The 14354-nt window shown below is 38.0% G+C and overlaps 3 protein-coding genes across 4 annotated transcripts in view; 2 read left to right on the top strand and 1 right to left on the bottom strand.

Moving 5' to 3' along the window:
• DNAAF4 (dynein axonemal assembly factor 4) overlaps positions 1–5970 on the top strand; it is an 81351-nt gene extending 75381 nt beyond the window's left edge. Inside the window, exon 9 of the mRNA XM_034660950.1 lies at positions 4310–5970. Within this exon, the coding sequence (XP_034516841.1) occupies positions 4310–4332 (23 nt within the window). The 3' untranslated portion in view covers positions 4333–5970. The remainder of the gene's footprint in view (positions 1–4309) is intronic.
• The window catches only part of C5H15orf65 (chromosome 5 C15orf65 homolog), a 14781-nt gene extending 8590 nt beyond the window's left edge, over positions 1–6191 (bottom strand). The window contains exon 1 of the mRNA XM_011229555.3: positions 6057–6191. Within this exon, the coding sequence (XP_011227857.1) occupies positions 6057–6074 (18 nt within the window). The 5' untranslated portion in view covers positions 6075–6191. The remainder of the gene's footprint in view (positions 1–6056) is intronic.
• Positions 6192–6498: 307 nt separating this feature from the next.
• Positions 6499–14354, top strand: part of CCPG1 (cell cycle progression 1) — a 38416-nt gene continuing 30560 nt past the window's right edge. Inside the window, exon 1 of one of the 2 annotated variants that reach the window (XM_019803463.2) lies at positions 6499–6633. The gene's annotated coding sequence lies outside the window, so the exon portion shown is untranslated. The remainder of the gene's footprint in view (positions 6634–14354) is intronic. The other variant, XM_011229554.3, reaches the window with a different exon arrangement.

The raw sequence follows: 14354 nt of genomic DNA on the forward strand, positions 1-14354 counted from the left end.
CCAAAACTGAAACAGGAAGAAATAGAAAACCTGAACAGACCCATAACCAGCAAGGAAATTGAAGCAGTAATAAAAAATCTCCTAAAAAACAAGAGTCCAGGGCTGGATGGCTTCCCAGGGAAATTCTATCATACATTTAGAGAAGCATTAATACTTATTCTTTTGAAGGTATTTCAAAAAATAGAAATGGAAGGAAAACACTGAGACTCATTCTATGAGTCCAGCTTTACCTTGATCCTAAAACCAGACAAAGACTCCACCAAAAAGGAGAATTACCGACCAATATCCCTGATGAGCATGGATGCCAAAATTCTCACAAAGATACTAGCCAATAGGATCCAACAGTGCATTAAAAGGATTACTCACCATGCCCAAGTGGGATTTATTCCTGGCCTGCAAGGTTGGTTCAATATCCACAAATCAATCAATGTGATACACTACATTAATAAAAGAAAGGACAAGAGCCATATGATTCTCTCAATAGATGCAGAAAAAGCATTTGACAAAGTACAGCATCCTTTCTTGATTAAAACTCTTCACAGTGTAGGGATAGAGGGAACATACCTCAATATCATAAAAGCCATATATGAAAAGCCCACAGTGAATATCATTCTCAATGGGGAAAAACTGACAGCTTTTCTCCTAAGGTCAGGAACACGGCAGGGATGTCCACTCTCACACTGTTGCTCAACACAGGACTAGAAGTTCTAGCCTCAGCAATCAGACAGCAAAAAGAAATAAAAGGCATCTGAATTGGCAAGGAAAAGTCAAACTGTCACTCTGCACAGATGACATGATACTCTATGTGGAAAACCCAAAAGACTCCATCCCAAAATTGCTAGAACTCATACAGGAATTCAGCAACGTGGCAGGATATAAAATCAATGCACAGAAATCAGCTGCATTTCTACACACTAACAATGAGACAGAAGAAAGAGATATTAAGGAGTCGATCCTATTTAGAATTGCACCAAAAACCGTAAGATACCTAGGAATAAATCTAACCAAAGAGGCAAAGGATCTGTAATCAAAAAAATATAAACACTCATGAAATAATTTGAGGAAGACACAAAGAAATGGAAAAACATTCCATGCTCATGGATTGGAAGAATTAACATTGTTAAAATGTCTATGCTACCTAAAACATCTACACATTCAGTGCAATCCCTGCCAAAATACCATCAACTTTTTTCACAGAGCTGGAACAAATAATCCTACAATTTGTAGGAGGCAGAAAGGACCCCAAATAGCCAAAGGAATGTTGAAAAAGAAAACCAAAGCTGGTGTCATCACAATTCCGGGCTTCAAGCTCTACTACAAAGCTGTAATCATCAAGACAGCATGGTACTGGCACAAAAACAGACACACAGATCAATGGAACAGAAAAGAGAACCCAGAAATGAACCCAAAACTATATGGTCAACTAATCTTCGACAAAGCAGGAAAGAATATCCAAAGGAAAAAAGACAGTCTCTTCAACAACTGGTGTTGGGAAAACTGGACAGCCACATGCAGAAGAATGAAACCAGGCAATTTTCTTACACCATACACAAAAAAAAAGACTCAAAATGGATGAAAGACCTAAAGGTGAGATAGGAACCCATCAAAATCTTAGAGGAGGACATGGTCAGCAACCCCTGTGACCTTGGCTACAGCAACTTCTTGCTAGATATGTCTCCAAAGGCAAAGGAAAAAAGGCAAAAATGAACTATTGGGACTTCATCAAGATAAAAAGCTTTTGCACAGCAAAGGAAACAGTTGACAAAACCAAAAGACAACCAACAAGATGGGAGAAGATATTTGCAAATGTCTTCCCAGATAAAGGGCTAATATCCAAAATCTATTAAAAAGCGTATCAAACTCAACACCTGAAGAACAAATAATCCAATTAAGAAATCGGAGAAGACACGAACAGACAGTTCTCCAAAGAAGACATGCAAATGGCCTACAGACACATGAAAAAATGTTCCACATCACTTGGCATCAGGGAAATACAAATCAAAACGACAGTGAGATACCACCTCACACGGGTCAGAATGGCTAAAATTAACAAGTCAGGAAACGACACAGGTTGGCGAGGATGTGGAGAAAGGGGAACCCTCTTAAACTGGTGGTAGAATGCAAGCTGTTGCAGCCACTCTGGAAAACAGTATGGAGGTTCTTCAAAAAGTTTAAAATAGAGCTATCCTACCACGCAGGAATTGCACTACTAGGTATTTATCTGAGAGATACAAATGCAGTGATCTGAAGGGGTACCTGCACCCCAATGTTTATAGCAGCAATGTTCACCATAGTCAAACTATGGATAAAGAAGATGCGTTTTATACACACACACACTAGAATACCACTCAGCCATCAAAAAGAATGAAATTTTGCCATTTGCAATGACGAGGGTAGAACTAAAGGGTATTATGTTAAATGAAATAAGCCAGACAGAGAAAGACAATTATAATATGATCTCACTCATAGGTGAAATTTAAGGAACAAAACAGAGGATCATAGGGGAAGGGAGGGAAATATAAAACAAGATGAAATCAGAGACAGGGAAAAACCGTAAGAGACTCTTAATCTTAGGAAACAAACTGAGGTTTGCTGGAGTGGAGGGTGGGGGCAGGGTAACTGTTTGATGGACATTAAGGAGAGCATGTGATATAATGGACACTGGGTATTACAGAAGATTGATGAATCTCTGAATTCTATCTCTGAAGCTAAGTACATTATATGTTAATTAATTGAATTTAAATTTAAAAGATATTAACAAACAAAAAGAGACACATAGATCAATGGAACAGAATAGAGAACCCAGAAATGGACCCTCAGGTCTATGCTCAACTAATCTTCGACAAAACAGGAAAGAATATCCAATAGAATTCCCCCTTGGGGGAGGGACTGAGGTTCTTTTTTGTTTTATTTTAGTTATTTGACAGAAAGCAGCACAAGCTGGGGGAGCAGCAGAGGGAGGGGGGAAAGCAGTCTCTCCATTCAGCGTTGAGCCTGATGCGGGGCTGGATCCCAGAACCCTGGGATCATGACCTGAGTCACCCAGGGGCACCAAGGAGAGAGGTTCTTATCAAGCAGATCATCTGGTTTTCCTCTGGGAGAGGGGGAGGGCAGGCCCAGGTAACAGAACACCTGATAGGTGCTAGCTAACTAGAAAATTCCAGATTCATTGGCTTAAAATTCCACTTCTGCAGAGGTTGAAAGTCCAACTAAATCTTCCTTTGCTGTCCTGGGGGCAAGTGACTCCACCTAGGCCCCTGTTTTTCTTTTTAACAGAACTTAGTGATTTTGTTAATCAAGAAGCATAAAGGGATATGTAGATTTACTCATGATAGGGCCCCTTATTTGTGATAAGAAGCTCTTAATAAGTGTGTTCTGTGGTGTCCAAATAGGCAAAAAAAAAAATGGGTAGTTAAAAAATACAAAAAAAAATTTGGCAGTACTTAAAAAATTTGGAATACTTAAGATCTAAATCCTTCCAGATTAGAAGTTGCATTATTATATCTAAATAACTTCATGGTAGTTGGCAGGATATTGTAACTGATCTTTTAAGGTTGCAATTAATAGAAGATTGTTTACATGTATTAAAGTGCCTTTTCTTTGAAGATTCTAGAGTAGATTCTTGTGATTCATGAAGCTGAGACCCTTTATGAATACTAAATCTTTAATACTAGTAAAATAATCTCAATTTCTTCCACTCTAGAATGAAGATAAGAATGTTTACAGAGCTGCATGTCAGAGTTAAGTGAGGATAAAACATTTCTGAGTTTCAAATTTGGGTTGGATTAGTTAGGTTCCTCTTTAGCATAACTGAGCTCATCCTGAATTCCTGGGTTATTCTACTAAATATTTTAGCCAAGTTAAGTTTCTCAAGGTCAGGAACCTAATTTGTTTCGAAGGCTGAGCTCAATTCTCTAAATATGAAGTAGTTAATCCACTTTCTTTTCCTTTGTTCAGATTTGAATCATTATCAATAGAGTATTGGAGGAGTAGCACCAGGCAGGAACTGTGACCTAGGTTCCAGTCCCTTACCATGATTTCACCTCCGGCCATCATCTGTAAATTGGTAAAAACACAGCAAGACAAACAAAAAACCTGCCATAATTCTTGTGGTTTTGGAGATAAAATGAAAGAAAACTGGACGTAAGTGATAAATTGCTATACACATGGAATTCGTTTTCACCATTTTCTTTCAGGTTTACCTCAATGCATATGGATGATGTTCCAGAATTCAGTTCTGAAGTTTACAGGTTAATAACACTACATTAGTACAGCAGTTTACTAATACTTCATTTTCATAATCTTCTAGGAAGCTGGCACAGCTGGAAGTAGAACTCATCAGATCTTACAGCTACTTCTTTGCGACACTGCCAGTTAATTTGTTTTAAATATCAAGAGCACAGACACTGAAACAGCAAGTCACCAGAATCCTATGGTATCTCAACACGTCAGGTTTTCTCAAAATGTCCAGGTTTCTTGAGTACAGGGAAAGCTGCTTAGGTGGAAGGTGGCTTTCCTGTGACTTGTACTACAAAGTACCAACCCTAACTTACTTTATGGATACCCAGTCAGGTTGCCCAGGGCAACCTCAGTCACAGAGGACTCTATTTCATCAAATCATCTTCTTCTACCTTCTGGTCATCTTTGGCCCAAAATGTAATACAGTAAACCATATCTAGTCAAAACAGAAGACAGGGGCGCCTGGGTGGCACAGCGGTTAAGCGTCTGCCTTCAGCTCAGGGCGTGATCCCAGCGTTATGGGATCGAGCCCCACATCAGGCTCCTCCGCTATGAGCCTGCTTCTTCCTCTCCCACTCCCCCTGCTTGTGTTCCCTCTCTCGCTGGCTGTCTCTATCTCTGTCGAATAAATAAATAAAATCTTTAAAAAAAAAACAAACAGAAGACAAATTAGCTGATGAACTTTGTTGGCATAATTTGTACCACGCAATCAGGAAATGTTAAGGTCTACCTGAATCTTTGACTTCCAGGATAATTCACAAATGTTTACAGACCTAGAAACAAAATACTCATTTGCTTTTACTTTATGTCATAGGTCACTACAGTTTTCTTATTTGGGTTTCACCCTCTTCAAATCTGATATGCTTGAAATGTGGAGTTCAAATTAGACACAATTAAAAACAAAACAGTCTTATAGAAAGAATAATAAAAGAATTATTTTAAATGCTCTGCCAGGTTACACATAGGATCAGCAAATATTTACTTAAGGATAAAAAGGTTAATTATAATTGTAAATGATTCTTCTAAAATTGACGGTCTTAAAAAATTAGACTGTGAAAGTGCCTTGAAAAGAATAAAAATCTACAAAGAAATTAGGTATTAGCTCTCCCACTAATGTAATCTTCAGGCTCCACCAGAATTACAGAAAGCCAAGCCACTGTCACTTTTCAAACTTCTTCCTTATAAACACATACACATTTTTAAAAAGATAAATAAGAACAAGCCATTGAGATAATAAAAATGCTCTATGGAAGCTTTAATTTAAATTAAAAATCATTTTTTCTTTTTTTGATGTTGTGTCACAGGTGATGTTAACTATAGCAACACCAAAAGCAAACAAAAAACCCTCCAATCTAATTTTGAGGCACCTTTTCGTTTCTGCTCAGGCACATCATTCTCCTTGTTAATGCTTTCCTTATTCATCTTTTTTTTTTTTTTTGCCACAACTGGGGGACAGAACCTTAAGTTTAATTTTAACTTTCTACGTTTCCACCAAAAGTGAATACAAGTGCACCATATTCTTTTTTTTCCCTCTATCCTTTTTGAACAAGGCACAGTGTAAAAAAAATGTAAGATTAACAAGGTACGTTTTTTCTCATTTAAAGCCATCACCGCAGTTGCACACCATCCCCAATCATTTTATACTTTCAGAGGCAATTCTGGCTCAAGGCGATGCACATTTACATCTGTGTAGCCCAGTGGTTGCCTAGAAAGATGTTTCTTGGGGGGTGGGGAGAGTGGCGGTGCGGGGTGCCCCAAATTTATAGCAAGGAAAACCAACTGTCAAAAACATTCAGCCCTCTAGAGCCCAAACCCACCCAGTCGTACTCTGTCATTCTCGGTATCTTCTTTATTTTTTCGGCAAACGCAGTCTTCCCCGGCAGCGGATGGCAAGAAGACCAGCGAGCGCTCAGGGGAGAAGCCTTACAACATCCAATTAAAGCCGCAAAGAGAACGTGGACCTTCCGCTAGATCAATAGCTATCAACTAATCCGCCTAATCCAGGGAGCTGCCCTTGGGGTGAAACCGCGAATCCTTTAGAGTGGTTGTAGTAACCCGTCTCCATAGCAACTGGCCGCGGAGCTTCTCTAGCGCCGGGGCCCGGATGTTGTGGGGATCGCTGCCGCCCCGCCTAGCTTCCTGCAGCCGAGCCGGGGTGGGCTTTGCTCCTCTTCGGGAGTCGTAGTTCTTTCCTCCTCCTGTGCCCGACGTGAGGAGCGGGAGGGACTACGAGTCCCGGCATGCGCTGCGGCGCCCCGCCGGCCACCGCCTCCCGGCTGCGAACGCCTGCGAGCAGGTTGTTGTTTTTAAGAGAGGCGTCACTGTGCTCCAAGCTGTGACCGCAGCCACCGCGACAGTCAACGCAGTCGGGCGGAGGTGGCGCTGCTTGTTCAGGTACGGCCCTGGGCAGGTTGGGACCCCAGGAGAGGAGTCTCGGCCGCCTGTCGGGGCCCTGTCCGGCACCCGCTGCTGAGTTGTTTGGCGGAGGCAGAGGCGGGGTCTTCTCTGAGGCTGGGGGCTGCCCTGGCACGGGCTGCTCGGGCGGGGCTGACTCCGGGCGGGAGCTGGCGCAAGGGTGGTCTCGGAACGCGAGGCAGCAGCCCTCCAGGCTCGAGCCGGCCCCTGAGGCGTAGGGTCGGGAGGTCTTGCAGCCTCCGATCCCTGCCTGCGGACCGGAGCGGCGTACCAGGGGATTGGGGGAGCTGATGGCCCTGGGGACCCTACTTTCAGTAGGCTGGCTTGGGCGCTTCTTGGTCTTGATTGATGAGAATCCGTATGGTAAGATGTTATGTGCGTCACCCGGCCGGTTTTTTCAGCCGGCCCATTTTTTTTGGTGACGTTTGAGCCCCGTGATGCCAGGAATAGGAAGATTAAATATTAAATAATGCAGCTGAGATTTCTGCTTATACTCCAGGCTGACAATGATTAGATCCCCTTCCTCATCTTTTCCCCCCTCAACCGTCCCGCGTTAGCGTGGTCTTCGTAAACTCCTCTGTAGCAGCTGTCGACACAGTTCCTTGTATCCTCTACGTGTTCATCTTTGTTTAATGAATCCAGCTCTGCCATTGGGAGCGGCAGTTTAAACGAACTCAGTCAATTACGGTACTTTGTTGAGTGGGTGAAATTTGCACTGCTTCACAATTGCTTTATTTAAAAACGAAGTGGAGCTTTCTTGTAGTTAGAATAGGTAACTACTTGAGTCCTGCGAATTTTAGATTTGCCTCCTCCAATAAGGTTATATCCATTGGATAGTGCTTAAATTGTCTCTGTTAGCGCTTCATATTTTTGGTTTAAGATTTGAACCTTATTAGGTCCCACATTTCTCAGGGGGGTATAATTTTATCACACCTTGGACGCTAGTGTGAATGGTTTACTATTCTTTGCCGAGTTCTCATCATAAAGGTGAAGGGACAGGAGAAAGGGTATTATTTTAATGCGTAATTTTTAACCCTTTAAGCGAAGGATAGGATTCTGTTTAAAAAAGCTATTAAATAAAAATCATTCTCAAATAATATTCAGGGGTGTGGGAAATACTTTTTAAATGAAAACTGGTTAGAAAATAGTTTAATTCTAATTTTGTAAACGAAACTTTAGAACCAGAAGTGATCATGTCTACTAGAAAAAAGCTCAAAAGATAGTTATAAAAGTGATACGATGGTGAAACCATAAATGACTTTTTCTTTATACTTTCTGGCATTTTCCAAATATTCCAAGGAAAACTTAATTTAAAAAAAGGATACAGGTGCGGCAGTTCTATAGACCCTTTAAACATTGCTTTAAAAAGCAAATAACCAACAAAAAAACCTACACAGAGCCCCTGTTACTGCATCCACAGACTATATGAGTAACAATTTAAATGTAAATTATTTGTCTGGAAGGGGCAAAAAGTGCATTAGTTGGATTAAAAAGGAAAAAACTCCCAGATATGACAATAATTCTTAGCATTTGTACATCTCATTTTAATCTCTTTTCATTTTGTATGGTAAAATCAGCGCCAGAGTGCTTAGTCTTTAGTTAAGGCAGTGCAATGTTGATTATTTTTGTAAATCTGTCAGGTGACAAAAGATGGCCATATTAATCTGAAAAGATCTAGAGATAGGAGAATTTTAAGTTTATTATTTGTAAGCATTTGCCAGTGGAAATAAGGAAGTTAAGCAATGATGAAATGGGGGGTTTAAAGCTTGTTTTCGTTAAATCTCTTTGAGTACCATGTTTTATATGGTACTGATATTTTGGATTGTGCTTACTTTTATTTTCTATTTGGATATGTTGGATATGGATGGGTAAGAAGAATATTATTTAGCCCACATTTTGTTTTCTGTCCTAAAGAAAGGGTCACATTGGTCTTCTGTAGGAATGTTCTATGTATTTTTGCAATTACCAGTCCTGAAAAATTGAGGTTTAACCTCTACTCCAAGATCCATTAAGTCTTAATACAATATCCATTCTAAAGCTTTTTTTTTTCTTCAAGCTGTAGTATTCATATTTTATTTTCTTTGAAGCTTTGCATCCTTCTCAAATTTCAATTCCTTTTCACTATTTTGTACCTTTTAATTTTGTATATGTTGTGTGTTGTGTTGGCTCAATATCTTATTAGATATTCGGGTCCATTTACAGGGCATAAGAAGAAACATAATTGATTAATATGTTTGATTTACTATCTGGTTCCACAGTGTTGTAGTCTCGATTGTGTTGTATTCTTATCTAAGTTAAAGATTTAAAAAAGCTAGATGAGTATGAACTGCTAAGATCCTAGAGCAATAGTTTCTGACAGCAATAGTTTCTGACATGTAAAGAACATGGACACAGCAGCAAGGCCTGTTAAGCCCAGGATATTTTAAAACAGAAAATGCAGACTCATCTAACAGTGCAGAACTACTAGAGCCTGGATTGTTCGCATGTTTATGTGTGGTTAGGTGAGGAAGTTGCTCTAATGTATGTGATAACTTTGAATATCAAGAATTTCCTTGCTGGCAGTTTTACAGTTTTGACTAGATTAAAACAAATTAGAGATATGAGTGTGTTTCAAATATACTGCACCAGATAAACTTGAAAAAAGTTTCTCAATTTGAGTTCTAAGATGAAATTTAGCCCTATAATTTGGGAAAGATTCTAAGTAACTGATAAGTTTAGGGATTTTCTTTTTTTAAAGGACATCTGATGTGTGGAAACTTGTTTAAGGGCCAGTAGGTTTTTTTAAGGAAGTATTTAAAAATGAGGAAAGTGAGTCAAAGATTTTCCTCCTTCATTACAGGAAGTCAGAATTTGTAATTTTTCTTTAGTATTTGTCCATAAATCACTATCCTAAAACCTTCTGGTTCATGTTACCATCATGATGAAATTACTGTAAAAAGAGCATAGGATTGGGAGTCAGGATGTTTAGTGATGTTGAGCACATAATTTATGACTCTGTCTTGCCTCTGTGTACATTGTACATAATAGCCAATTGCCTTACTTCATGAGGTATTTGTGAAGCTCAAATCAGTTATGAAAATGACATCAGTTTGTAAGTGTCAGAGTGATCTGCCCATGCAAAGTGTTATTGGCTACATAAGTAACATTTACATAAAGTGTATGGTGCATTTAAAGTGTGATAAGAATGTGATATGTATTTTTTGACTGGGAAGTTTGATGGAACAGTCAAATGGTATCTTAATTTGATATTTTGGTAGAGCTTTTGGCTTTTTCTAGGTTGAAGGAAACCTGGCCCCTCTCCTGACTGTGACTTTGCACTCTGCTGCATTAAAGGTCCTGAAACTGCAGTGTGCTTTTATGGCTGGGCTTTTAATTTTGGTTTTTATTTTTTTTTTTAATTGCACATCTGAAGTCTAAGGAAGATCATCAGTCTAACTTCTGACAGTAGGAAGTGGATGTTTTTAATGTTCTAAATGTGTTTAATGTTCTAAAATGTTACTTTAAGTTGATTTCATAACAGTGAGCCTACACTGAATATGAAATCCTAGGTCCTCTGAGAGATACATTGCATGTGTAAGCATTGGTCTTTCAGAAATAGTTTAGAGCTTAGACAGCTGCTTCTGGGGATGTCAGCTCTGCCTATTACAGTATCTGACCCTTGAGATTAACTTTAAGTAAGGTGGGCATACAGAATATTCAAGTAAAAAAATGTTCTAGAAACTTTTCTGAGAACTTTATGAGAGTAAATACAAGTGAAAGTGAAAGGCAAAGGAATGTATTATGTATCATGCATGGGTTGGTAACAGCTGTTTATATGTCTAGTTGATAACTCAGTATCTTAACTAACATTTTCTAATATAACTACTAAAAAGTAACAATGGATGTATATTTAATTGTTTGGTATTTTTAAAAATGGAGAACAATAGAAGTGTAAAATCCCTTTGTTTTTTCATAAAATTAGGGAGAATTAAAAAGTATAGATTTATGATGAATATGTATTTTTAATAAGCAAAAATTATTTTTTTAAAAATTTGAGAATAGAGGAAAACAAGGAGGGAAAACCCAGTAGTTTTACTTATTTATTCATGAAAGGGAGAAAGGGGCCACCAGGGGCTCATGGTGCCCAACTGAGTTGCAGCCTGGTCAAGTTTATGTATATATTGGCTCTTTTAGGCTCTTTCAGAATTAAGATATAACAATCTTGGAAAGCCAGGATTTTTTCTCAGAATGAGAATACCTGGTGAGAGGAATGTTTACATACTAATAGGTGCCCAAATTTCCCCACAGTGTTTGAATTCATGTCTTTGACTCACTCACTTCATTTCAGATGTTTTATCAGAGGTGTGGCTGCTTTTACATGAAAGCAAAAAAAAAGAGTACTTTTATCTTCAAATATGGTAGTCGTTGCTTTTGTTTCCCAATTTGAGGGATGTTACATCATAGAAGGAAACGTGAAGAAATTGTGCGTTGGCTCACTTCTTGATTTATTTTCTACATCAGAAGGTTAATCTGCTGCGTGTAACCATGTTGGTGCCTTTTTCTGGGCGTGGATAAAGCGAAATTACTACTCTATTCTAGATTTTTTTTTTCCAGATTCCTATCTTTAGTGATGGATTTCAGTGTTTTAAATAAAATTCCACTCCATTAGAGCTAGGAGAGGGCAGCTTACTATAGATAGGTTATGTTATCTTTGCATCCACTCATATGGTGAATGTAGTAACCAAGAGGCAGGGCAGCCATAGGACTCACATCTTAATGCCTTAATTACTACACTGTGGACTCATCAAAGCCCTGTTTTCATCAAAGTGTCAGTTTTCCACAGTAAGTTTCTCATACCTCAGATAGTAAACATTTTTCTGACTCCTTTAAGCCCTTTGACTTGTCTTGAAGAAACTGGTCATCCGGAAGATGACTGGATTTGTATCAGTCATATACTGTACTTAAATTGGGTTTGTCTTTTTATTTTAGAAAAAAAATTTTTTCTTCTGCTGACTATAAAGTTAATAAGTGGTCATTGAACATTTAGCAGATACATGTAATTTGTTTTTTTTTTTTGATTTGAAAGCTATTCTAAAATTTTAGTATAAATAACATTTTACTATACATGTCTTTTTAAAATATTGATATTTCACCATGTCAAGGCATGTTGATCTACTCTATCTTTTTAATGGCTGCACTAATTATAGATACTGCAGATTTTAATTTTAATAAATTCACACTTGGTAGACCTTCCACTTTTTAATTTTATACTATAAAAGTTGTTCCGTCAACCATTCTTACACATATGTGTATATATTTTCATACTCATGTGAGTATTTCTATCAGATAAATTCCTAGAAATGAAATGAGTAGGAAATGAAAGAGAAATGGTGGGTCACAGGGTATCTGCCTGTAAAATTTTGTTGTTAAAAATCACTGTAAGAAGGGATCCTGGCTGGCTTAGTCAGGAGAACATGTGGCTCTTGATCTAAGGGTCGTGAGTTCCAGCCCCAAGTGGGGGGCGGGGGGGGTAAAGATTACTTAAATAAAACTTTAAAAAATTACTGAAAGGATGATAATATACATTTCCACTGTTTACAATGCCTATTTTCCCATATCTAATCTAATTTACTAACCTGTTTAGTCTTTGTTAATTGGTTAGGCATTAAAATAATCTTGCTTCTCTTTGTGTTATTTGGTAGTAAGTTTGAGCATTTTTTCAGTATTGTAAGTTATTTTTATGTCTTCTATAAATTGAGCATGTTCTTGCTAAAATTTTTTTTTGTATATAGGATTTCCTCAGAGACTTTTCTTTTTCCTTTTTTTAAAGATTTTATTAATTTGATAGAGAACACACGCAGGGGGAACAGCAGGCAGAGGGAGAAGCAGGCTCCCTGCTGAGCAAAGAGCCTGATGCAGGACTGGATCCCAGGACTCTGGGATCATGACCTGAACTTAAGTCAGACGCTTAACCTACTGAGCCACCCATGTGCCCCCGCTTGCTAAATTTCCCACTCAGTGTTTTAACCTTTTTCTTATTGGTTTATTGGTGCACTTGAAGTGTTTTGAAAACTCTGTCATACATGTCACAGATATTTTTCAGTATATCATTCATATTTATGTATAGTGATTTGGCAAACAAGTGTATGATTTTTATATAAGATCTTTTCCTTTATAATTTCTGGGTTTTGTGTAAAGCTTAGAAAAAGATCGTATTTACCTCCGGATTATAAAGCTATTTTCCATTTTCTTTGAGTCTTTTTGTGGTTTCATTTTGTATGTTTAAATCTTTAGCCCTATTTTTTACCAGGTGGTAGTAAAGTTTTATGAAGCCTTATGTTAATGCTGATCTTTCACAAGACAGACAAAAGATGACAAAAGAAAGTCTTTTGTAACTTCATGTTTATGAAGTTTAACGGAGGCTGTGATTCCTGAATGATGCAACTTGGCAAAAAACTGTTTTTTTTTTTTTTTCTTTTGGGGGCAGGATAGGACAACAATGAAATTTCTTTCTTTTTTAATTCAAAAGTATTTTATGTGGAAGTGACTGTTTTATTTCTGCATCTCTGTCATCCTCTACCTTTTACACCAGTGGTGGGAAGCTTCTGTGTTGTGTTTTGAGCATCCAAAATGGCAGACAGCACTTAGTTCCATATTCAGAATTGCCTGTCAAATCCTTTGTCCTTGGTGTTTTTGGAAAGCCATTTAGCTTTGCCTTTGCTTGGTGAAAATATGTTGCAAGATTTATCTGATGTAACAGTTTAAAAGTCCTATAGAAACTTAGTCTTTTTCAAATAAAGGGTTTACCTGACCATTCTAGTCAGTAAGCTTGAAATCAGCTCCCCTTGGGTAGTACTTATGTTTCCCACAGCACAAAGGCATAGTGGGTACTAAGTACTCCTAAACTAGGTTTATTTATTGCTAGAATTTGGGGACTGAAATAGGGTCAGCATTGCAGATAGTAAAAAGAAAAGTATAAACTGACCCATCACTTAAGATTAGACTTCTTTGAAAAAGAAAACAAATACAGTGGAAGTTTCTTCTCTTCCACAGTGAACAGATTGAAGAGTCCTTAATTCCTGAGAGAGACACATTTCTTACCATCTAACTACAGAAATATTTGTGTCAAAATTTTTTAGGGGGGAGAGAAGGAGAGGGAGAATCTTAAGCAGGCTTCATGCCCAGCACAGAGCCCAACATGGAGCTTGATCTAACAACCCTGAGATCATGACCTGAGCCAAAATCAGGAGTCGGATGCTTAACCGACTGACCCACCCAGACCACCCCTATGTCAGAATAACTTTTTAAATGTGAATTTTCCAAATTACCATAAAGCATAGTGACAGAACCATCTAACTTTGTAAAAGGCTTTGATGATTTTTTCCTTGCATCACTGTTTTTCATTGATGATAAAAACCCATCAGCAACTTAAATTATCCATTAATAGGGTAATCAACTATGGTAAATATAACAATACATTATGTAGTCATTAAAGTCATTTTTGAATAATTTTTAAAACATTAAAAATTTTTCTTAAACAGCTAATTGGGAAAAGTAAGGTAGGAAACGTTGACCCTAGTGTTTATATAAAATGTTTGGAAGACTATATCCCAGGTGCATTTAAATAAAATTTGCAGCAAAAATAAACTGTATGTACTCCCACTATAGAGGAACACATTCTTTGCCCATCCTTTTTTTTTTTTTTTTTTTTTTTTCCTTTT

The sequence above is a fragment of the Ailuropoda melanoleuca genome, chromosome 5 (assembly GCF_002007445.2).
Source record: "Ailuropoda melanoleuca isolate Jingjing chromosome 5, ASM200744v2, whole genome shotgun sequence".
In the NCBI taxonomy this organism is placed as follows: Eukaryota; Metazoa; Chordata; class Mammalia; order Carnivora; family Ursidae; genus Ailuropoda; species Ailuropoda melanoleuca.